This window comes from Chlorocebus sabaeus, chromosome 22, assembly GCF_047675955.1.
Source record: "Chlorocebus sabaeus isolate Y175 chromosome 22, mChlSab1.0.hap1, whole genome shotgun sequence".
Lineage (NCBI taxonomy): Eukaryota > Metazoa > Chordata > Mammalia > Primates > Cercopithecidae > Chlorocebus > Chlorocebus sabaeus.
The window spans coordinates 14303510-14328671 of record NC_132925.1 but is presented as its reverse complement, the minus strand read 5'-3'; the positions used below and the strand labels follow the sequence as shown (position 1 = coordinate 14328671).

Sequence of the window (25162 nt, the reverse complement as noted above, 5' to 3'; positions counted from 1 at the left end):
TACTTAGTCTCTTCTACATGCCAGGCACCAAATTATATGGTAGGAATAAAAATAATAAAACAATCCCTGCTCCCATGGGGCTTACAGTCTTGTCAAAAAGAGAGGCACATACTAGATAAGTGTGTAGCAGAGGAACAATAAATCTATCTTTAAGTGAAGGTAAGGACATGAGGACAATATCCACACCACTCCCTGGAAATCAGGCAAGGCGTCAGTAAGGAGACATCAGAGCTGATTCCTGAAGAATCAGTAGAGTTTGCCAGGAGAAAGGGGAGCGTAAATTAGAAGAACTCTCAACGAAAAGGAACCGGAAATGCACTGGCCTTGGAAATGAGACACTGTGTGGACTGTTGAGAAACTGCATGGTTGGAACAAAATGAGTAAGAGTTCCGAAACAATGAGGTTGCTGAAGTAAGGAGCCAGGTCAAAAGAGGACTTGAGCAGTACATTAACAGTATGAAGTATTGCAGCTCTTTTAGAATTTGTCTAGCAAATTCTGGTTTTCACTGGAAAATCCCCCAATTAAAAATAAAAGAGGGTGAAATTTTGCTGGTAATGGGGAACCACTGTAGGATTTCCAGAAGGATAATTGACACGAGATTTTCATTTCGGATGTGTCACTCTGGCTTCACTGTGGAGAATCAAGCAGTATGGCTCACAACTGGAGACATGTAGGACAGTTAGGGGCCAGTTAAAATCATTTAGGTGACAATACTGGTGGCTTAGGTTAGGCTATTCAGGATGGAGAGAATTGGGTGAACTTGAGACACATGTAATAGGTACATGTGTCTCAGTGATTGAGACGTCTTAGTGATTGATTCAATAAACGAGAAAGAGGGAAGTTGGAGATCGATGTCTGACTTAGGCAAATATATGGTGGTGTGGCATTTACTAAAACCGAGAAGAGAGGGAAGAGGCAGGTTGGTGGAATTTCTATTCTGATTTTTTATTTTGTTGATTTGGTGAAGATTCTCTCTCCTAAGATAATTAGAAATTATGATTTTTATCTTAATTATTTGAGCTTTTAGTTTCTGGAGATCTCGGATAGGTAACTGAATACACAGGTCTGAGGCTAAGGAGAAAGATCTGAGCTTAGACTCGTATTTGGGAGAGAGTCTAAGCTCATGCATTGGGAGATATCAGTTGAAGCCATCAGATAGAGAAAAGGATCAACATCAGTAGGTTAAAGAAACTCAAAATTTGTGGGATGAGCCAATGAGCAGCAAGTTGAATAACATATGAAGAAGGCATAACTGAGAAGTAGGGAGAACCAGGAAAGCCTATGATCACAAATGTCAAGGGAAGAGAATATTTTAAGAGGGAGCAAGCAGTAAACAAAGTCCAGTGCAGCAAGGAGTATAAACTGGTATAGCCTTTTTTGAGAACAATTCAACACAGCTATTAAAATATTTTATCCTCGATTCTACTTCTCAATATTTATTTAATCTAGAAAAATGCTAGTAGACCTGTCTGATGAGACAAATTAAAGAACGGTTTATAAAAGTAAACAAATAAACAAAAACAAGAAACAATGTAAATATCCAGAAATAGAGGATTAAAGGATTAAAAAGGAATACAATAGATCCTCTTGAATATTTCACATAAGTTAAAGAGAACAAAGTAGACCTACATGGAAAAGACTAAGAAATATTTGGTGGAAAAAAAAAAAGACCATGTTACAGAAGAATATACATATCATGATAAAAGTTATTTTAAAATGTATTTCACTACATACAGCTACTAATCCAACAGTTAACTCTAAGAAGAAAGCTGATATTTGGTTGGGCATGTGGCCAACAGGGCCTTTTGCTTCATTTGTATTATTTATTTTTTTTACAATGAAAATCGTTTCATGTATTACCTGTATAATTAGAAATATATTTTAAAAGTTCTAAAAATTTTAAAAATTAATAGTTCTTTAATAAGAATAGGTTTGGAAGAGTAAAGGAGACAGAAGATAAAATATAATTAATTGAGGAAAAACAGTAGACAGAATATATCACAGAAAACCTGGTAATAAACAGAAAGAAAAGGAAGTCGGGGGCAGATTTGTCAGGAGACAGAGAAGAAAAATAATATTCTCAGGAAGCCTGTTTGCTTGCTTACTGATTTTAAAAAAAAAGTAGATCACAATGTTAATAAGCCATCACAAGATTTAGTATCTGTTACAGGTGTAAGGAATAAAAATGGCAAGGCTGATGTAGCAGGAACAATTAAGAAACTGAGGCTGGGGGATGCTGTCTCATGCCTGTAATACCAGCACTTTGGGAGGCCAAAGCAGGCAGATCACTTGAGGTCAGGAGTTTGAAACCAGTCTGGTCAACATGGTGAAACCCCCATCTCTACTAAAAATACAAAAATTAGCCAGGCATGGTTGCGGGCACCTGTAATCCCAGCCACTTGGGAGGCTGAGGCATGAGAATCGCTCAAACCCAGGAGGCAGATGTTGGAGTGAGCCAGGATCACACCACTGCACTACAGTATGGGTGACAGAGCAAGACTCTATCTCAAAAAACAAACAAACAAACAAAAAATGAAGAAGCCAAATCAATAAAGCTTAGGTGAGAAAAGATTTACAGAAGGATCTAGGTCATCTCAAAGCTAATAACCCAAAGGGTAAAAGGGAAAGGTGGTATAAAGTTTTCAAAATATCTTAGTGTTACATGAAAGGTGGACATCAGAAGTATACAAACAAATGGTCTAACTGCTGGATGAGAAATGTTCAGAAAAGCCTTCTGATAAGTCCTACCAAGAATCACCATAATGAATAGGACGTAATCTGATACAAGACTATGTATTAGTATTGGTTAAAATATTTAGGAAATGGTATATGTTCATTGTTGTGTATCAGTCAGAAGTTGGAAATGTACACTGTCATTCACTGTCTTTCTACGTGCAAGAGGTAATAAGTGATTAAGGGACCATTTAATTGTATTTTAAATACTATAGATAATTTTGGTTTAGCGGCTGGGTGTGGTGGCTCACACCTGTAATCCCAGCCCTTTGTGAGGCCGAGGCAGGCAGATTACGAGGTCAGGAGTTCAAGACCAGCCTGACCAACACAGTGAAATCCTATCTCTACTAAAAATACAAAAACAAAAACGAAAAAAAATCTGGGCTTGGTGGCGCACACCTGTAATCCTAACTACTCAGGAGGCTGAGGCAGGAGAATCGCTTGAACCTGAGAGGTAGAGGTTGCAGTGAGCCGAGACTGCACCACTGCACTCCAGCCTGGGCGACCGAGTGAGACTGTCTCAAAAACAGACAAACAAAAATATTTGATTTAGCATTAAACAAGAAGAATTACATGGGAGTAGGGCATACGTCAAAATCGCTGTTGGAACCCGAACAACAATGTTCCAAAATGGCTCTGTTCTTAATGAAACCAAATGTTCAGTGGCCAGGCCCTTCTGGAAAATTCTCAGAGGGGAGACACGCACTAACAATGAGGTACAACTTGCTAGGGGCTGATTCATCCAGAACATTAACAAAACATGTATCCTGATTCAAAGCTATTCTTAAGGGGCTGCTCAGATTCTGGTGAAAGAAACAGGGCTATGAACGCCCAGGCTTGGGTCCCAGTGAGCAAACAACTTTGAACTACAGTAAAATCGTCTATGCCCTTTAAGAGACAATGCACAGCAATACTACCCGTCACTGGGGGGAGGGGGAGGGGCGGTGAGCGTTACAGCATGAGCGATAAAGGGGAAGAAGTTGGGAATTTTTTGAGTGCAGCCTTTGGAGGAATAATCACTGACACCTACACAGCAAGCCCTCCACTGGGGGCCTGATATGTTCTATCACACCTGCTTAAATTACATCAGACACCAAAATACACTTTTGTATTAACAGTCCCTACCTTAAGAGCGCTATCTGCAGAAGAGGCAAATTCCTCCTTTGACTTATCCTACAGGATGCCTTCTGAGAGTCAGAAGAAAACAACCAGCTTCGATCATTTGAACACGGAGCATCCACTAACACCTAGAGAAAAAAGGACAAGCGATGCAAATATGCACTGACAATCTATTCTCAGGCACGAAATAGATAGGGAAATTCTCTAGAACATGGTAAACAAATAGCAAATAAATAAAAACATTTCTTTTTTAACTGAAAATACACCACAGTAAGTTTTTCCTTATGGCATTTCCTCACTAACACTTTTCAGAAAAACTTACCATGTACTTTCAGTGTTTGTTTTTGGGGGCTTAGGATGGGAGAATTAAAGTTTACTATGTCTACTAATGCTATTTGATATACTTGACAACCACAGCAAAAACTTTTACAAAAGTTACGCATTGTAATTAGACATTAATATATTTCTGAATTCTCAGCACTTATTTCTAAGAATGAATATTTCAATTTCAGCTCACTGAAATGACCTCTTTTTCTTCAACTGTCATACTCTGATATGAAATGTTACTGAATTAAAGCAATACAGTAGTGACCCAAATAATATCTGATCTTTTCCTGAGTATCTTTGAGTTACCTGCCAATATAAAACATTCTATAATCCCCAATCCCAATGTTACTGCTTCCTTTGAACCATGCTGACCACTAAATGAAAACAGCTTCCACATTCACTTTATCAAAATTTTCCAGGGTACTGAGAAACTGTATCAGGCTATGTCTGAGAACAGATGGAAAATAACAACCACAAAGCAACATAATAGTGGTATCATTGGGCATCCATCAGTTTGTCACAATGTAATAAAAGTACCTTGTCAAACATTTCAGGCTGGGCATCTCCCATTTTTCTGCCATCCAATTCGGACACTTCAATTACATTTATCAAAGGCTGTGGGATGAAAGATTCTAACGTCTGCCTCAGCCACTTCAATCTCAGACTATCATATTCATTACAATGAAGATAACCTAAATAAAAAGGATTAAAAAGTTTCAAATGAAGGCAATGGAACTGTTAAATTTCTACTTTACAGCAAATAAATTTCAGGAAGAAGTTAACTCATCAAAATTATGCAGAAATAGGGCTCAGAGGTAAACATTATAATTTTCTTATGCTTTAAAAACAGAAATAAGGTGTACATGTATGTATATATAGATACACACACCTACTACATAAAACATTTACAGTAGTCATGCCTACACAGTCTCTCAGAAGCTCTCAGCATTTGCTCCACCAAGTTTAATTTTATTAGAGGTAAAACCTATAAAAAATTATAGATTCCTAAAGATATGTTATACAACCAATACCTCAGACACGGTTCTCGCTCTAAAGAACTAACGCTTAAGAGTAAACACAGGTGGTAATTCAGGTGCAAGAAGATGAGACTCACATTGGGGCAGATGCAGGAACTGTCCTGGCTTAAAAGTCTCCTGTCCCACAGGAACCATCTTTTCTTTTAACAGCTCCACAGGCTTTCAGTGTCTCCACAGGGACATGCCCAGTTATAAGAATCACTGTACTCAGAAGACCCAAAGCATGGCATCTCTACCAGGTCTCTAGGGGTTATTTATTCTTTCTCCCAGCCCACATGCAGTTTACCAATCAGGCTCATTTTTATCATAAGCAATCTCGCCTGCAAACATAGTGACAATCTCTGTCAGGTTACCAAGGAAACAATACTAGAGAACTAACTGAACATTAAATTTTCACATAGAAGGGAAAAAAAATTGCAAAGCTTTTGCTCAAATACATACTTACGTATACATATATATATTTACGTATATATTTACACACACACATATATATGTTAGGTTTTTTTTTTTCTGATTGTCATTCCACTGTTAAAAAGTAAAAAATAATAATAATAATAATGACTTCTCATCATCCACTGAATAAAGTTCAAACGCGGAGTCCTTAAATCCAGGTCCATAATAGCCAGACCTCAGGACAATCTTTCCATTTTAATCTCCCACTATTTCCCCAGCATGCTCTGTGCTCTGTCAAACTTGATGGACTATTCCATTTCCCACACATACTCTGTACTTCTCTTATTTATCTCATATGAGAGGTGTTTCTATGTATGGCTTACCTTCTCTACTACCAGGGCTCCATTTTTTTTTTTTTTTTTTTTTTTTGAGATGCAGTCTCGCTCTGTTGCCCAGGCTGAAGTTCAGTGGCATGATCTCGGCTCACTGCAACCTCCAACTCCCAGGTTTAAGCGATTCTCCTGCCTCAGCCTCCCAAGTAGCTGGGATTACAGGTGCACATCACCATGTCTGGTTAATTTTTGTATTTTTAGTAGAGATGGGGTTTTGCCATGTTGGTCAGGCTGGTCTGGAACTCCTGACCTCAGGTGACCTACCCGCCTCCGCCTCCCAAAGTGCTGGGATTACAGGTATGAGTCAACGTGCCCAGCCCAGGGCTCCATATTTCTATGTTTCTATAGGGAAGGAGCCCAGGACGTGGCATCAATTTTGTTGAGAAGAAGAGTAGAAAATCATCTTAAAGCATATCTGTACAGCTAGTTTTCATGTTTATTTTGGGTATCTTTTGGAGGACTCGTTAATGGAACTTAAACAGGTGTCTAAGAGCCCTTGCCTTAGCCTGAAATCACTAGATAACAATTTAAGACAGAAGTTCATGGTATGGACAGGGTGCAATTCTAAGGAAGCAAAAGTGAAAGAAAAAAGGAAGTAAATCATGGATGGAGCAGGACAGACACAGGAGGATTTGTAATCAGGCTGTCTACAGCTTCGGTCAGTGTCTCAGGGCAACTCTACAGTTTGAAATTACAGAGGCTTGTTACGAAGTGGAGGTTAGTGCAGCAAGGAGGAAGAACAATTGGCTGGCTGCTTTTTGTCTCTTTCCCTCATTGGTTAAAGTCCACACCAAGAGTTGATAACCTCTACCTACTTTGGGGTTGTGTACCTGACCCCTTCAGGCAACTGCTTAAAAAACCAGGCAGTACCCAACGCCAGGTATTGCAAGCACACAGGTGAGGTGGTCTCTGCTTGTCAGCTGGCACTCATTGGGAGGCTCTTCAATTTGTGGCAGTGGTAGCATTAGCAGCAGACAACTGCATGAATGGCATGAGCCTTTGCTAGGGTTTCTCCAGTCTCTGGAAACAATTCAAGTGGCTCCAGCCACGAGGTGAGGGATGTGAGTAAAGATGAAGCCAACCATATCTGTAGTGATGCATAAGCTGGGTCCACAAGATAACCCCCAAAGTCACTCCTGCCATGTCCACCACTGCCTGTCAAATACTAAGGGCCTCAGAGGAAAGAGGTCTTACTCATCTTTCATTCAATTTTCCTCTTTTTCTAGTTTAAATGTTTCATATTCTATTTCAACTTTTTTAGTGGTAACTCAAAAGACCTTTAATATGCATGTGTTAAGAAAATTCTAAGCTAAGTCAATTTTCACCAACTTTCTTAAAAGATACAAGAATCTTGTAACACTCTTGCTTTAGATGCTACTGTTATTGTATATCTGGGTTTTCTTTGGACTTACATTTTTTGAACCCACAAAACGTTATCATGGTCTTCTATAGCCAAGGATGGTTAGACTTTCCCCACATAATATCCCATCTTTGCTCTTCATTTGTTTCTAACTCCTATCTCCCATCTTGGATGACTTTCATTTTTCCTGAAGCACATCCTTCAGAATTGTTGGTGACAAACTCTTAATCTCTCTCTCTTTCTCTATTTCACTTTTACTCTTCAGGAACATTATTGATGGGATATATTTCTGGATTGACAGTCATCTTTTATATTCCTTTGAATGCTGGTTTCTCTTATTACTCTCAAGTGTCAACCCTCTGTCCACTGTCCCTTTGAAACTAAGCTCTCCATTCTTTCTGGTTGCTATTAAGTTCTTCTCTTTATTTTCAGTGTTCTGCAACTTCACTATAACGATTTCAGAGGGTATTTTCTCTCCTCCCCCAGCATCAAAGCTGAAGACAGGCAGTTTTCCTTGCAGTCATTTGAAGTTTTGCATGTTAAGCAAATGTTCCCAAGTCAAAAGCCAGCTTCAGTACACAATTTACCTTCAAGGTTCCCACTATCTCTTAGATTTTGGCCACTGAGTATTTAAAGATAATTTAAGCATTAAAAAAAATGTGTCTAATATTATATCCTACATTTTTAGTTATTTTCTTAAGGGGGTTTGGTTAGGGCACCCAGTCCGTCACACCACAGGAAACAGAAGTCTTCATCATTTCTGTATCCCTTACCTCTATACACATACCATCCAATGCCTTGCATTTAGTATGTGCACACTCAATGTAGATGACTTGATTGAAGCATGGTATTATAATAATGAATATTTAAATTATTATAACTGAAAATCAGGGCAGCTTTTCACTAAATTGTATACAGTCTGAGTCAAGATTCTCAAGTCAGCATTTTAAAATAGCTTCCAGCAGAATTATTGCTTAGATGCAGATTTTATTTGAAATGGTCTCAGGTTGGTTAAACTTTTTAAAAATAAGAAATATAAAGTGTCACAATGCAAGTTTCACATATATACTAACACTACATTGAGATAATTTTGTGCTTGTCAAAAACAAACCAAATCTTAATATTTTTTTCATCTAAACAGGAAAAGGGGCAAATTTAACAAATTCCTGAAGATTTAGCATCTGTACATGGCAGTCTTTGGTCCAAGGAAAGAAACTGAAATTGGTAGTTTCATTCATTCATTCATTTTAATAGATCTAACTTAAAAACAATAATCTTGCCTTCCTTCCAGTTTTTCCAATTATTCTTTGGAGCCATAAGCTGTAATTTATGATCATTTTCTATGTTCCCCTCGTATTATAATTGGAATAATGATACCGTCCTATGTACTAAAAGTGCTAGTGGGCAGCAAATCCATATGGGTCTGCAGCAACCTCAATTCTTGTCTCCTCAGAAGAAAGAATTAGACTGAGGGGCATAAGGCAGAAAAAGAGACCAAGCCAAGTTTAAGATCAGGAATGGAAGTTTACTCAAGAGCTCTAGAGCAAGAAAGAAAGGATAGTTCACTTGGAAGAGACCCAAGCGAGTACTTTGGAGGTCAAGTGCCCCGTTTAACTTTAATACAAGGACTTTATATGCTGGTCCACTTCTGGCGTCTTGCACTCCTCTTCCTTTATTCTTCCTTAAAACTGAGCTCCCCACATGTGCAGTGTCCTCCTTACACTTGGGAGGTGAGCATGTACAATGTGTTTAGAAACTATGCATGCTCACCTGAGGCTTTATTCCCTTTTCAGTGGAATGGCCCCGGAAGGTCATACTCTGCCATTTTGTCTCTTGATGCACATGCTTGACCTCACTTGCCTAATTCCTGAGATTTTATTGGAAGCTGATGACCAATTTCAAATGTTTTTATCTGTTTGGGAAATTGCCTCTCCCTGGTGCCTGCGGTGAATTACCACTTTAGTGTGACAACTGTGCAGCATCAGGAAATTGCCTCTCCCGGGCACCGGCTGCCAATGATCATTTTTTAGAGAGGCAGTGTGATAACTGCCAAATCATCGCCTGATGGTTGCCTGACATTCCTGGTAGGTGGGGGTTACCCTCTCCTGCCCTACTCATGCCTGATTACCTGTAAAAAAAAGTGTTGCAAAGGATAATGGTAAGTTTCTTTAAACTTACCTGGAAGCAATGTTACAAATTCACAAAAGAACAAAATGGTGATGACGAATTTGTTAAAATGTGGTTGACATTAGAATAAAATGCACTTGAGGGTACAACCACTTTGAGGTTCTGGTTTATTAAGGACTTGTTATGGACTAGGCCAGTGGTATCTGCTGCAGACACAAAGATAAATAAGAATCTGGGCCAGACTTGGTGGCTCACGCCTGTAATCCCAGCACTTTGGGAGGCCAAGGCAGGTGGATCAGTTGAGGTCAGGAGTTCAAGACCAGCCTGGCCAACATGGTGAAACCCCATTTCTACTAAAAATACAAAAATTAGGTGTGGTGGCATGCACCTATAATCCCAGCTACTCGGGAGGCTGAGGCATGAGAATCGCTTGAACTGAGGAGGCAGCGATTGCAGTGAGCTGAGATCACACCATTGCACCCCAGCCTGGGCGACAGAACAAGACTCTATGTCAAAAAAAAAAAAAAAAAAAAAAAAAAACGGATCCGTCCCTATGCTCCAGGAGACTCACAAAAGATGCTACAGAAGTCAGCATTTGTATTACTGGGAGACCCTGGAATAGTCAATAACACAACTACAACAATGAAAACCTGAGTTCAGATCCCAGCTCTGCCACTTACCTTAGGCAATTTGGTACTTCTCCTTGTCTCAGATAATTCTTTAAAATGGGAATAATAATACCCAACTCACAGAGTTGGAGAGTTAAATAATGGTCACCAGTGATAGTCACAGTTCCTCAGAGCTCTAGGACTTTAGGAAGACTCATATATGGGGGTATAACAAAAGATGCTGGGAGAAGGTGAGAGGAAGAAAAAATAAATAAAAAACAAGATGTTGGAAGCAGAGACTACTAAAAAAATGTTTGAAAAGCAGAGATTTAAGCAATGTGATTAATACAGTCCTTGGCACATACGAAGCGTTACAAAATGGTTACTATTTTCATTACCACAAAGATGCACCTAATGCAGGGAGTTCAGAGAAGACATTCCAGGAAAGTTAAATCCTGAAGTATAATCTGAAGAATGAAAAGGAGCAGGGGAAGAGAAAAGAGAAAGTGACACCTGTAGAAGGTGCAAAAAGGACTAAAGATGAAGAAGCAGGGAGGACAGCAAAAGCAATTAAACAAAGAAAGGAGTCTTTTCAGTCTTCTATACTAATCAGATATCAAAAAGTTATCACTATTAGGTGTGGTGGCTCACGTCTGTAATCCCAGCACTTTGGGAGGTCAAGGCAGGCCGACTGCTTGAGACCAGGAGTTTGAGGCCAGCCTGGGCAACACAGTGAAACCCCATCTCTACAAAAAATACAAAAATTAGCCAGGCATGGTGGCATGTGGCCTATAGTCCCAGCTACTTGGAAGACTGAGGAGGGAGGATGGCTTGAACCCAGGAAGTCTAGGCTGCAGTGAGCCAAGATCGCACCACTGCACTCCAGCCTGAGCAACAGAGCAAGACCTTGTCTCAAAAAACCAAAAAAGTTATCACTGACATCAAAGAGATTTTCATGCCTAGAAGGACATAGACTTCAGCCAGAAAGTTGACTAAGACACTCCACCAAGCTGGGTCATCCTTAGTTAATATGCTGATGTTTTCCCATTGAGAATCCATATTGTTTGCTCTTTTCCTGCCAAGACCAGGACATTAAAAAGGCTATGCTGACAAAAACCATGGTCAGTCCATCAATGTGTTAACAGGTGAGAGCAGCTGGACCAACAGAAAGTAGACTCTTTTTTTTAAATCATCCTGAAACATAAGCTTTGTAATCATTCAAAGCCATGAGCCTCTTGGCCCAGAATAAAGGCCAGTACTGATCTAAAGAAATGTGGTGTACAAATGCACATTTAGTGCAGCCATCATTTTACATTTTGCTTATAAAAGCTTTGATTAGCATTGCTTCTACATTCCAAATTCAAGCACTGTAGCTAACCTAATTTGGGCTTTAAGCATCAGCATGAAGACATCTGTACTTCTTAGTAAATCATTATCATTAGTCCTACTTAGATGAAAAGCTACTTTACTTGGAACACTGCCTGTAGTTCATTGCCCTTGATATAAGAACAGGAAGATTCTTCTCAACTTCAAACTCCTAGAATATATCAGTTTGCCTTTGGATTCCTAATCAAATCAACTTTGCTACCAAAAATGTGTAAAATATTTATAGCCTACTAATGAGGATAATTTAGGATTAAAATGTCCTCTCTTCAAAATGGTAACTACATTTGACATTTTCCTTCCATCCTTTATAATACTAAAATTCTATATCCAGAATTAATTAGTATAAGCCTTTTAACTTATACTTAGAAGAAAAAATAAGTGCTCCTTATAACATACAACTCCACAAAACTTCAGCCTAAATTATAAAAATAATGAGGTAAACTTGTAAAATAATATTTTGGTTGTGATTTCTTATTCTAAAATACAGCAAGCTTCAATAGCTGAGTTTTAACCAGAACTCTAAAACATTGGGCATATTTCCTTCTAAATATACAGTTAACTGATATATTGTACTAAGGCCTAGTACAACTGGATTCACATTTCTCATAAAAGAATTTTAAATCTATTTCAACAAGGAATGCTCTCTTATAAAAGTATAAAAGCCGTCTTCAAACTGGAACATACAGGCCTTGGGGATACATACCCTGTTCTAAGAAACAGGAAGGCTTGGACAGTTTCAAAAGAAGCCATTTTCAGATCATCAACTTCCTAAAGGAGGAGAACACCTCCAGTGGGGCATCTCCTTTCACACGGCCCTTCACTAACTTTACAAATGACAAGCAAGCTTCCCATACATCTAGAATCCTATTATGGCACAATGTGCCAGGGTGTAGAAATCTCCAGAACATCAAACAAGGGCCGTTCAACACATCAGTGTCTTGGCTGAGAAAGTGAAGTCGGCCAGGCACAGTGGCTCACGCCTGTAATCCCAGCACTTAGGGAGGCCGAGGTGGGCGGATCACTTGAGGTCAGGAGTTTGAGACCAGCCTGGCCAACATGGTGAAACCCCATCTCTATTAAAAATATAAAAATTAGCCAGGCATGGTGGCACATGCCTGTAATCCTAGCTACTCAGGAGGGTGAGGCAGGAGAATCGCTCGAACCTGGGAGGCAGAGGTCACAGAGAGCTCATATTGCACTACTGCACTCCAGCCTGGGAGACAGAGTGAGATTCCATCTCAAAAAAAAAAAAAAAAAAAAAAAAGGCCAACACTGCCTTTTGTAATTGAGATGGTTTCACATCGTTTACTTTCAACAAAATCAAAAATGGACTTAAATGGTGCTTACCTAATAGATTATTAAAATAATGCTTGATGAGAGACCTGTATGTGATCTGGGGCTATAAATCAGGAGTCTGAAGAATCAGTAAAACAACTGTAACACAATTCTCTTTGGGACAGGATCTCACTGTTTCCCAGGCTGATGGAGTGGTGCAATCTCAGCTCACTGTAATCTCCACGTCCCAGGCTCAAGCAATCTTCCTACCTCAGCCTCCTGAGTAGCTGGGACTACAGACATGCACCACCATGCCCAGTTAACTTTTTGAATTTTTTTGTAGAGACAGGGTTTTCCCATGTTGCCCAGGCTGATCTAGCACTCCTGAGCTCAAGTGATCGCCTGCCTTGGCTTCCCAAAGTGCTGGGATTACAGGCATGAGTCACCACGCCCAGTTCATCTTCTTATCTGTATGAACAGCACTGACATCTATAAAGACAGAATCTTCACACAAAAACCAGACAGAATTGATGCTCAACTCTGCCTCATCTAGTAGTAAGTAATATTTATTCGGGGAAACATGTATTAGTTTTAAAAGAAAAATAACTAGTTTTTTTTGTTTGTTTTGCTTTTATGAGACGGAGTCTCTCGCTCTGTCGCCCAGGCTGGAGTGCAGTGGCGTGATCTCAGCTCACTACAACCTCCACCTCCCTGGTTCAAGCAATTCTCTGCCTCAGCCTCCTGAGTAGCTGGGATTCTGGAATTACAGGTGCCCAACACCATGCTTGGCTAATTTTTTTGTATTTTTTAGTAGAGATGGGGTTTCACCGTCTTGGCCAGGCTGGTCTTGAACTACTGACCTCGTGATCCACTCACCTCGGCCTCGCAAAGTGCTGGGATTACAGGCATGAGCCACCGTGCCCGGCCAAAAAAGAATTAGTTTTAAAAGAAAAATCATTAAGAAAAAAATTTATAGTAAATGTTGACTTGTTACTTTTAACAAACATTTATAAAACTGTGTATCACTTTGGTTCTAATAATAATGGTAATGAAAAAGTGACCTGAAAAGACTTTTTGGATTGTGCAATACTATACTCTCTTCTCACATGTGACTATGAACGCGTGAAATGTGGCTAGTCTCAATTGAAATGTGATGTGACTGTAAAGTAACCAATTTTAAAGACCTGTAAAAAAATGAGAATGTAAAATATCTCATAATTTCTATTTTGATTACATATTGAAACAATATTTTGAATGTATCAGGTTCAATGTATTATTCAAATTAATCTCACTTGTTTCTTTCTACCTTTTAAATGTAAGTACTTAAATATTTAAGGGTATATATGTACTTCACATTATATTTCTACCAGAAAGAATTGCCTTGGAACCTTATATTCTACTGACATCAAAAAATTATTTTAAATGTACATGTTTCTGTTGCAGAGAAGTATGACAAGGATATCTATATAAGACTCTGAAGTATAAAGGTAAACAAAAAAAAAAAACCTATCCGGCTTATGAGCATTCATATCATCTGACAGATCTATATTTGCAAAATGTTGTTTTATTTCCAATCACCTGCTAGAATTAAGTTGCTGAAAAAAATGTTATTTATACTGACTTCCTCTGCAAAAATTTCCATTATTCCCCATATTGTCCTAGTTTTCAAGCTTCCCGAGTATGCAAACTCAACCTTATGTTTCTCCCCACATATACTTTCAAAATTCTCTGTAACACACGGATATTAAAAAGTTGGAAATACTGAACGAAAAGCACACTACCTGGACAAGCACACTGCAGCAGAGCTATTGATTTGCCTCCAGGAGCAGCACACAGATCCAGAACCTTCTCCCCATCCCTTAATTCCAGAGCCAATACTGGGAGAAGGGAAGCAGCATTTAGGAGATAATATTTTTTCAGGTTTCCAATTTGGTGTCTTTCTGAAGGGATTCGGCCCGGAGTTCTGCTAAGGTAGCACTTCATTGATTTAGGATAGTTGGGTAAAGATCCCTGAAAGAGTGTGTGATAACCCTTCAAATGTAAATCCTTTTCCAGTTCAAAAGGATAATTGAATCGGTTAAGCAGGACAGCATATTGCCAGCATGATGGAGATGTCAGTATCTTCCTAGAAATAGAAAAAGAGAAAATAAGAGAATATTAATATTATATACACCAATACAATTTTATATTATGAATCAGGTGAATATGGTCCTAGTTTTATACTTCACTTACCTGTGATTTTAAGAGACAGGATCAGTATTCCTGACTCTTCCTTCTGCCTCATGAGGATCTGATAGGACTGAATCCAGCATTGTTATGATCCTGTCTTTATTTTAGAAATTGGTATTTTGTTCATTGTGGCTTTTCAAAAACTAATTGTGATCATTCAAATATTATATTATTGAGGCAAGAGAATAGAGTCTGGAGACAGGGAACCTAAAGTCATTTCACACTGAATTCCTAGAACTAAATTGAAGGAAAACCCTAACTTTCCATGCCTAAGTAACAAAAGAACCAGGGGCTACTCCCTTTGCAAACCCTCACATTTTCTGCATGGCAAATGAGAAATTGAAGTGCCTCTAAATTGTTGCTTTTTGCAACCAATCACATGCTTGAATAGAAGTACAACTTCGTAACTTCACTTCAGTCTCTGACTGGTTGCTGTCCACAACCAATCAGATATTTGCACAGGAGTGTAACCTTTGTAATCTCACTGCAGCCTCTGTTTGGCTGCTTTCCGCAACCAATCAGACGGATTGGGGGCCACTACATCATTTACATGAGGTGAGCACTATGTGGCCAATGGAAAACCTCTAGTGGGTATTCAGACCCAAGAATATTGTGTATCTGTGGCCCTTGTGGCACTGCTGTGGCCATTCTCACACTGTGGAGTGTACTTTCACTTTCAATAAATCTCTTTGTTGCGGCATTCTTTCCTTGCTTGGCTGTGTGTTTTGTCTGATTCTTTGTTCAAAACTCCAAGAATCTGGACAACTTGCAGTCAAGACCCTTTACTGGTAACATTATGATTACTGAGTTTTTTGAGGTTTAAATTCTGCACCAGAGAGGTATGCCTCAGCTTACACTCAGCTTAGTCCCTCCCTGCAGAACATCTTGAAAAACAAAAAACAAAAAGGCGGCCTGCCTTTAAATACCTCTAAATCTGTCCAAATGAATCTTTGTCCATCACTCTGCACAAGGAAGTGTTTTTCTTAGTGACAATATTCAATTTCTTAGAAACTATGAATATTAGAGGGAAAAGTACTACCATAAAAGGGTATTAGAGGGAATGAGTGTTTTCCTCTGATGAAGATGAAAGGTATGGGAAACTAAATACAGTGAACTCTATACTAATAGAGTTAATAAGGCGATGAGTGGCTCAGATGATAAAAAACCAAGGATGATTTAAAAACCACTTATGGATTGATGGTGCAGGCTTTCCCCCAGCAGCTTTACCTTGCTAAATTTGTATTCGGTACAAGAGTTCCATTTCTTGACAATCACAAACTCATATCAACTGACAGATGATCCAGCAGGAAATATTTAATTTATTTACTAGCTGACCTTTCTAGCTGAGTTATTTGGGAGCCTCATTAACTATGGTCAATTAAATAAATTCCAGCTGCTTCACACCCTGGAGCTGCCTATGTGAGGAATGGCTGGACTGAAATGTAACACCTGCAACTGGAAGCGTGCCATGTGAATTTCAATTTAGGGCTAATACGTGAAACTGCTTTCTCCTTTCACTGCCTCTTACTACGGATGGTGTGTCACGGGAGCCTGGCAAATCTGTTTCAGCTATTGTGGAGGATGACAACCTCTTTCCTTAAGAAACAGGTTCACAAACTTCAGTGTGCATCAAGGGTCTGTAAAACAGACTGCAGGGACCTAGCCAGACTTTCTGATTCAGGAGGTCTGAAAGAGAGCCTGAAATTTGTATCTCTAGCAAGTTTTCAGGTGATGCTGATGCTGCTGATCCCCAGGACCACACTTTGGGGGAGACTGCTTTAAGACTGACCCCAAAGGGAAATCTGCAAATGCCACTATTGTAAGTCCTATGGCAGTTCATCCTAATCTTACCCTGCAAACAGGCTGAAAAATCTATCCAGTGTTGAGTCACGTGTAACAAAAAAATGATCAGGAACACACTGATACAGAAGGAGTGGCTTGACTTGCATCGTGTGCCTACCCCTTAGCTAAAAAGGAGTAGAACACTTCCAATTAGTTAACATCAGACAGGACAAATCCTTATTCATTCTTTTTTTCTTCAGAATTTTCGAAGCTATCTTGAATGTCTATTCTTTCAGATGAACTTCGGAATAAAAGTTCAGTTAAAAATAATTTATAGAATATTTGTGTATGTAGACAGGTAGAGATACAGTAACCTTGCCTAGGATTATATTAAATGCTTTAAACTTGGAGATATTTCACATCTTTATTGCAGTCAATTTTTCCAATCCTGATCACATGTTTCTCCATTTATTCACATTTTCTTTCCTATCTCTTAGAAAGGTTATTAATCCTGCATATTTCCTTTTAAGCTTATTGTTTAAGAGGATTATTAATTTAGGAACATTAGCTTTTGTATATTATCCAATATGTTAAATCTTGACGGATGAGAAGAAATTATCTGTAGGAAGAAATGAGAAACGAAGTTTCAGGACAAAGCTAACACCACATGTACAAGCACACAGGTATGAGAAAGAACAGTGCATTTTAAAAAACAGTAGTCTGGTATGGATCACGGCAGAAGATTACCAAGTATAATGTGATAAGGTTTTAGAATTTTATTTTCTAAGTGATGAGAAGCCATTAAAAAACTTAAGCGGGAGAGAGTCCCAATCAGACTTAAAGACATGTACTGAGGATTGCTGACAAGATGGCCCATTAGGAACAGCTCCGGTCTGCAGCTCCGGTCTGCAGCTCCCAGCAAGATCAACGCAGAAGGTGGGGGATTTCTGCATTTCCAACTGAGGTACCTGGTTCATCTCACTGGGACTGGTTGGACAGTGGGTGCAGCCCACAAAGGGTGAGCTGAAGCAGGGTGGAGCATCACCTCACCAGGGAAGGGAAAGGGGTTGGGGAATTTTCTCCCCTACCCAAGGGAAGCCGTGAAGGACTAAGCCTGAGGAACTATGCACTCTGGTCCAGATACCATGCTTCTCCCATGGTCTATGCAACCTGCAGGCCAGGAGATTCCCTTCAGTGCCTACCCCACCAGGGCCCTGGGTTTCAAGCACAAAATTGGGCGGCTGTTTGGGCAGACACCGAACTAGCTGCAGGAGTTTTCTTTTCCATACCCCAGTGGCACCTGGAATGCCAGCGAGACAGAACCATTCACTCCCCTGGAAAGGGGTGCTGAAGCCAGGGAGCCAAGGGGTCTGGCTCGGTGGGTCCCACCCACATGGAGCCCAGCAAACTCAGATCCACTGGCTTGAAATTCTCACTGCCAGCACAGCAGAAGTCTGAGATCAACCTGGCATGCTGAAGCTTGGCAGAGGGAGGGGCGTCTGCCATTACTAAGGCTTGAGTAGGAGGTTTTACCCTCATAGTGTAATCAAAGCCAATAGGAAGTTCAAACTGGGCAGAGCCCACTGCAGCTCACCAAGGCTGCTGTGGCCAGACTGGCAGATTGTTGCTTTCTGGGCAGGGCATCTCTGAAAAGAAGGCAGCAACCTCAGTAAGGGACTGATAGATAAAATCCCCTCTCCCTGGGACAGAGCACCTGCTGGGAGGGGCAGCTGCGGGCGCAGCTTCAGCGACTTAAACATCGCTGCCTGACGGCTCTGAAGACTGCAGCGGATGTCCCAGCACAACGTTCAAGCTCTGCTAAGGGTCAGACGGCCTCCTCAGTGGGTTCCCTGACCCCTGTGTATCCTGACTGGGAGACACCTCCCGGTAGGGGCTGACAGACACCTCATACAGGAGAGCTCGGGCTGACATCTGGCAAGTGCCCCTCTGGGACAAAACTTTCAGAGGACAGAAAAGGCAACAATCTTTGCTGTTCTGTAGCCTCCACTGGGACACCCAGGCAAACAGGGTCTGGAGTGGACCTCCAGCAAACTCCAGCAGACCTGCAGCAGAGGGGCCCGACTGTTAGAAGGAAAACGAACAAACAGAAAGGAATAGCACGTCCACTCAAAGACCCCAGCCGAAGGTCACCAACATCAAAGACCAAAGGTAGATAAATCCACAAAGATGGGGAGAAACCAGTGCAAAAAGGCTGAAAATTCCAAAAACTAGAATGCCTGTTCTCCTCCAAAGGATCACAACTCCTCACAGGCAGGGAACAAAACTGGAGAATGAGTTTGACGAACTGACAGAAGTAGGCTTCAGACGGTGGGTAATAACAAACTCCTCTGACCTAAAGGAGCATATTCTACCCCCATGCAAGGAAGCTAAGAACCTCGAAAAAAGGTTAGATGAATTGCTAAGTAGAATAACAAGTTTAGAGAAGAACATAAATGACCTGATGGAGCTGAAAAACACAGCACAACAACTTCGTGACGCATACACGAGTATCAATAGGTGAATCGATCAAGCAGGAGAAAAGATGTAAGAGACTGAAGATCAACTTAATGAAATAAAGCGAGGAGACAAATTTAGAGAAAAAGGAATAAAAAGGAAGGAACAGAGCCTCCAAGAAATATGGGACTATGTGAAAAGACCAAATCTACATTTGATTGGTATACCTGAAAGTGACGGGGAGAATGGAACCAAGTTGGAAAACATCCTTCAGGATATTATCCAGGAGAACTTCCCCAACCTAGCAAAGCAGGCCAACATTCAAACTCAGGAAATAAGAGAACACCACAAAGATACTTCTTGAGAAGAGCAACCCCAAAACACATAATCATCAGATTCACCAAGGTTGAAATGAAGGAAAAAATGCTAAGGGCAGCCAGAGAGAAAGGTCAGGTTACCCACAAAGGGTAGCCCATCAGGCTAAAAGCATCTCTCGGCAGAAACTCTACAAGCCAGAAGACAGTGGGGGCCAATGTTCAACATTCTTAAAGAATTTTCAACTCAGAATTTCATATCCAGCCAAACTAAGCTTCACAAGCGAAGGAGAAATAAAATCCTTTACAGGCAAGTAAATGCTGAGACATTTTGTTACCACTAGGCCTGCCTTACAAGAGCTCCTGAAAGAAGCACTAAACATGGAAAGAAACAACCAGTATCAGCCACTGGAAAAACATACCAAATTGTAAAGACCACCGACACTATGAAGAAACTGCATGAATTAACGGACAAAATAACCAGCTAGCATCATAGTGACAGGATCAAATTGACACATAACAGTATTAACCTTAAATGTAAACAGGCTAAATGCACTAATTAAAAGACACAGACTGGCAAACTGGATAAAGAGTCAAGACCCATCAGTGTGCTATATTCAGGAGACCCATCTCATGTGCAAAGACACACATAGGCTCAAAATAAAGGGATGGAGGAATATTTACCAAGCAAATGGAAAGCAAAAATAAGCAGGAGTTCCAATCCTAATTTCTGATAAAACAGACTTTAAACCAACAAAGATCAAAAAAGACAAAGAAGGCCATTACATAATGGTAAAGGGATCAATGCAACAAGAAGAGCTAACTATCCTAAATATATACGCACCCAACACAGGCACACCCAGATTCATAAAGCAAGTTCTTAGAGACCTACAAAGAGACTTAGATTCCCACACAATAATAGTGGGAGACTTTAACACCCCGCTGTCAATATTAGATCAGTGAGACAGAAAATTAACAAGGATATTCAGGACTTGAACTCAGTTCTGGACCAAGCCGACCTAATAGACATCTACAGAACTCTCTACCCTAAATCAACAGAATATAGATTCTTCTCAGCACCTCATCACACTTATTCTAAAATTGACCACATAGTAGGAAGTAAAACACTCCTCAGCAAATGCAAAAGAATGGAAATCATAACAAACAGTCTCTCAGAACACAGTGCAATCAAATTAGAACTCAGGATTAAGAAACTCATTCAAAACCACTCAACTACATGGAAACTGAACAATCCACTCCTGAATGACTACCGTGTAAATAACGAAATGAAGGCAGAAATAAAGATGTTCCTTGAAACCAAAGAGAACAAAGACACAATGTACCAGAATCTCTGGGACACATTTAAAGCAGTGTGTAGAAGGAGATTTATAGCACTAAATGCCCACAAGAGAAAGCAGGAAAGATCTAAAATTGACAACCTAACATCAAAATTAAAAGAACCAGAGAAGCAAGAGCAAACAAATTCAAAAGCTAGCAAAAGGCAAGAAATGACTAAGATCAGAGCAGAGCTTAAGGTGATAGAGACCAGAAAATCCCTTCAAAAAAATCAGTGAATCCAGGAGCTGGTTTTTTGAAAAGATCAACAAAATAGACCGCTAGCCAGACTAACGAAGAAGAAAAGAGAGAAGAATTAAATAGACGTAATAAAAAATGATATAGGGGATATCACCACTGATCCCACAGAAATACAAACTACCATCAGAGAATACTATAAACACCTCTATGCAAATAAAATAGAAAATCTAGAAGAAATGGATAAATTCCTGGAGACATACACCCTCCCAAGTCAAAACCAGGAAGAAGTCGAATCCCTGAATAGACCAATAACAAGTTCTGAAATTGAGGCAGTAATTAATAGCCTACCAACCAAAAAATGTCCAAGACCAGGCGAATTCACAGCCAAATTCTACCAGATGTACAAAGAGGAGCTAGTACCATTCCTTCTGAAATTATTCCAAACAACAGAAAAAGAGGGAATCTTCCCTAACTCATTTTATGAGTATCATCTTGATACCAAAACCTAGCAGAGACACAACAAAAAAATAAAATTTCAGGCCAATATCCCTGATGAACATCAATGTGAAAATCCTCAATAAAATACTGGTAAACCAAATCCAGCAGCACATCAAAAAGCTTATCCACCACGAAGTCGGCTTCATACCTGGAATGCAAGACTGGTTCAACATACGCAAATCAATCCAGCCTGCAGCCTCCCTGCCCCTCCCACAATGCTCGACTCCAGGATTCCTCTGGCTCGCCTGCTCTCCATGGCAGACAAGGAAGCAGCCTTCGATGATGCAGTGGAAGAACGAGTGATCCACAATGAGTACAAAATAGGGAAAAAGAACACTCCTTTTCTTTATGATTTGGTGATGACACAGGCTCTGGAGTGGCCCAGCCTAACTGCCCAGTGGCTTCCAGGTGTAACCAGACCGGAAGGGAAAGATTTCAGCATTCATCGACTTGTCCTGGGGACGCTCACATCGGATATATAAAACCATCTTGTTATAGTCAGTGTGCAACTCCCTAATGATGATGCTCAGTGTGATGCATCATACTATGACAGTGAGAAAGGAGAATTTGGAGGTTTTCATTCAGTTAGTGGAAAAATTGAAATAGAAATCAAGATTAACCATGAAGGAGAAGTAAACAGGGCCCATTATATGCCCCAGAATCCTTGTATCATCACAACAAAGACTCCTTCCAGTCATGTTCTTGTCTTTGACTATACAAAACATCCTTCTAAACCAGATCTTTCTGGAGAGTGCAACCCAGACTTGCATCTCCATGGACATTAGAAGGAAGGCTATGGGCTTTCTTGGAATCCAAATCTCAGTGGGCACTTACTTGGTGCTTCTGATGATCACACCATCTGCCTGTGGGACATCAGTGCCATTCCAAAGGAGGGAAAAGTGGTGGATGTGAAGACCATCTTTACAGGGCATACAGCAGTAGTAGAAGATGTTTCCTGGCATCTGCTCCATGAGTCTCTGTTTGTGTCAGTTGCTGATAATCAGAAACTTATGATTTGGGATACCCGTTCAAATAATACTTCCAAACCAAGACACTCAGCTGACGCTCACACTGCTGAAGTGAACTGCCTTTCAATCCTTACACTGAGTTCATTCTTGCCACAGGATCAGCTGATAAGACTGTTGCCTTGTGGGATCTGAAAAATCTGAAACTTATGTCACATTCCTTTGAGTCACATAAGGATGAAATATTCCAGGTTCAGTGGTCACCTCACAATGAGGCTATTCTGGCTTCCAGTGGTACTGATCACAGAATGAATGTCTGGGATTTAAGTAAAATTGGAGAGGAACAACCCCCAGAAGATGCAGAAGATGGGCCACCAGCATTGTTGTTTATTCATGGTGGTCACACTGCCAAGATATCTGATTTCTCTTGGAATCCCAATGAATCTTGGGTGATTTGTTCTGTATCAGAAGACAATATCCTGCAAGTGTGGGAAATGGCAGAGAACATTTAAAATGACGAAGACCCTGAAGGAAATGTGGATCCAGAAAGACAAGAGTCCTAGATATGTCTTTACTTCTTGTGACTTTAGACTCCCCTTTTTTTTCTTTTCAACCTGAGAGTGATTTAATGCTGGTTTTGAGACAGACTTTGTTCAGGTATCCCTCTATATAATAGGTACCACCAATAATGCTATTAGCCCAAACAGTGGGTGTTTTCTAAATATTAATGGCGAGGGGGCTTGGTTCAGCAAGGCTACAGACTTAATGTTGAAATTTTCTTCAGGAATTTTCTAGTAACAAACTCTGATCTAAACTAGCTACAGAAATGAAAATATTATGTGTGATTATTTTTATCCTTATGCTATATTGCCAAATTTTTCAGACTCATTTAAGTAGAGGCTAGAGTGAGTAAGACGCAGAGCCAGATGAGGTAGGTGTCTGAGCCATGAAGTATAAATACTGAAAGAGGTCACTTTTATTCAGGAAATAGGGGAGATTCAAGACATATAGATTCCTACCCGAAAATCTTGACACCTGCCTTTCCAGGATGCACATTTACATACGTAGACCAGATTCTTCTTGGTTTCTTCAGTTAAGTCAAAACTACATGTTCCTCTTTCCCCATATATTTTTGCTCATTAGTGTATTTCTTGAGCTGTTTTCACGTTGTTTCTTTTCTGTGAAATGGTGTGTTTGTTTGTTTGTTTTTAACTTGGGACCACAGTGTTGTAAAGATGTATGTTTTTACCTGACAGCTATGCCACAGCCAGACTGTCAGGTTGAGAAGAGTGAATCAATACATGTATTTGTTTTAAAAATTAAATTAATCCTTGAAAAAAAAATGTAATCATCACATAAACAAACCCAATGACAAAAACCACATGATTATCTCAATACATGCAGAAAAGGCCTTTGACAAAATTCAACACCCCTTCATGCTAAAAACTCTCAATAAACTAGTATCGATGAAACATAGCTCAAAATAATAAGAGCTATTTATGACAAACGCACAGCCAATATCATACTCAATGGGCAAAAAACGGAAGCATTCCCTCTGAAAACCAGCATAAGACAAGAATGTCCTCTCTCACCACTCCTATTCAACATAGTATTGGAAGTTCTGGCCAGGGAAATCAGGCAAGAGAAATAAATAAAGGGTATTCAAATAGGAAGACAGGAAGTCAAATTGTCCCTGTTTGCAGATGACATGATTGTATATTTAGAAAACCCCATCGTCTCAGCCCAAAATCTCCTTAAGCTGATAAGCAACTTCAGCAAAGTCTCAGGATACAAAATCAATGTGCAAAAATCACAAGCTTTTCTATACACCAATAACAGACAGACAGCCAAATATGAGTGAGCTCCCATTCACAAGTGCTACTAAGAGAATAAAATATCTGGGAATACAACTTACAAAGGATGTGAAAGATCTCTTCAAATAAAACTACAAACCACTGCTGAAGGAAATAAGAGAGGACACAAACAAATGGAAAATAATTCCATGCTCATGGATAGGAAGAATCAATATCGTGAAAATGACCATACTACCCAAAGTAATTTATAGATTCAATGCCATCCCCATCAGGCTACCATTGACTTTCTTCACAGAATTGGAAAAAAATACTTTAAACTTCATATGGAACCAGAAAAGAATCCACATAGCCAAGAAAATCCTAAGGAAAAAGAACAAAGCTGGAGGAATCATGCTACCTGACTTCAAACTATTCTACAAGGCTACAGTAACCAAAACAGCATGATACTGGTACCAAAACAGATACACAGACCAATGGAACAGAAAAGAGGCCTCAGAAAGAACACCACACATCTACAACCATCTGATCCTTGATAAACCTGACACAAACAAGCAATGGGGAAAAGATTCCTTGTTTAATAAATGGTGTTGGGAAAACTGGCTAGCCATATGCAGAAAACTGAAACTGAACCCCTTCCTTACACCTTATACAAAAATCAACTCAAGATGGATTAAAGGCTTAAACATAAGACCTAAAACCATAAAAATCCTAGAAGAAAACCTAGGTAATACCATTCAGGACACAGGCATGGGCAAAGACTTCATGTCTAAAACACCAAAAGCAATGGCAACAAAAGCCAAAATTGACCAATA

General features: G+C 39.9%; 1 protein-coding gene and 1 non-coding gene across 6 annotated transcripts in view; one reads left to right on the top strand and one right to left on the bottom strand.

Moving 5' to 3' along the window:
* Window positions 1-25162, bottom strand: part of NSUN3 (NOP2/Sun RNA methyltransferase 3) — a 211465-nt gene that overhangs the window by 176353 nt on the left and 9950 nt on the right. For 4 of the 5 annotated variants that reach the window (XR_012090521.1, XR_012090520.1, XR_012090519.1 and 1 more), the window contains exons 2-5: window positions 22406-23015; window positions 14540-14883; window positions 4718-4872; window positions 3860-3981 (exon numbers count right to left, since the gene is read on the bottom strand). Coding sequence is in view for 2 of the 5 variants with exons in the window: in XM_038003202.2 (XP_037859130.1) it covers window positions 3860-3981; window positions 4718-4872; window positions 14540-14883; window positions 22406-22542 (758 nt within the window). In the remaining 3 variants the exon portion in view is untranslated. The remainder of the gene's footprint in view (window positions 1-3859; window positions 3982-4717; window positions 4873-14539; window positions 14884-22405; window positions 23016-25162) is intronic. The other variant, XM_007986140.3, reaches the window with a different exon arrangement.
* On the top strand, window positions 460-519 carry LOC119626042 (U7 small nuclear RNA). The gene has a single exon (XR_005242238.1). It is a non-coding gene; the product is annotated as a U7 small nuclear RNA (small nuclear RNA).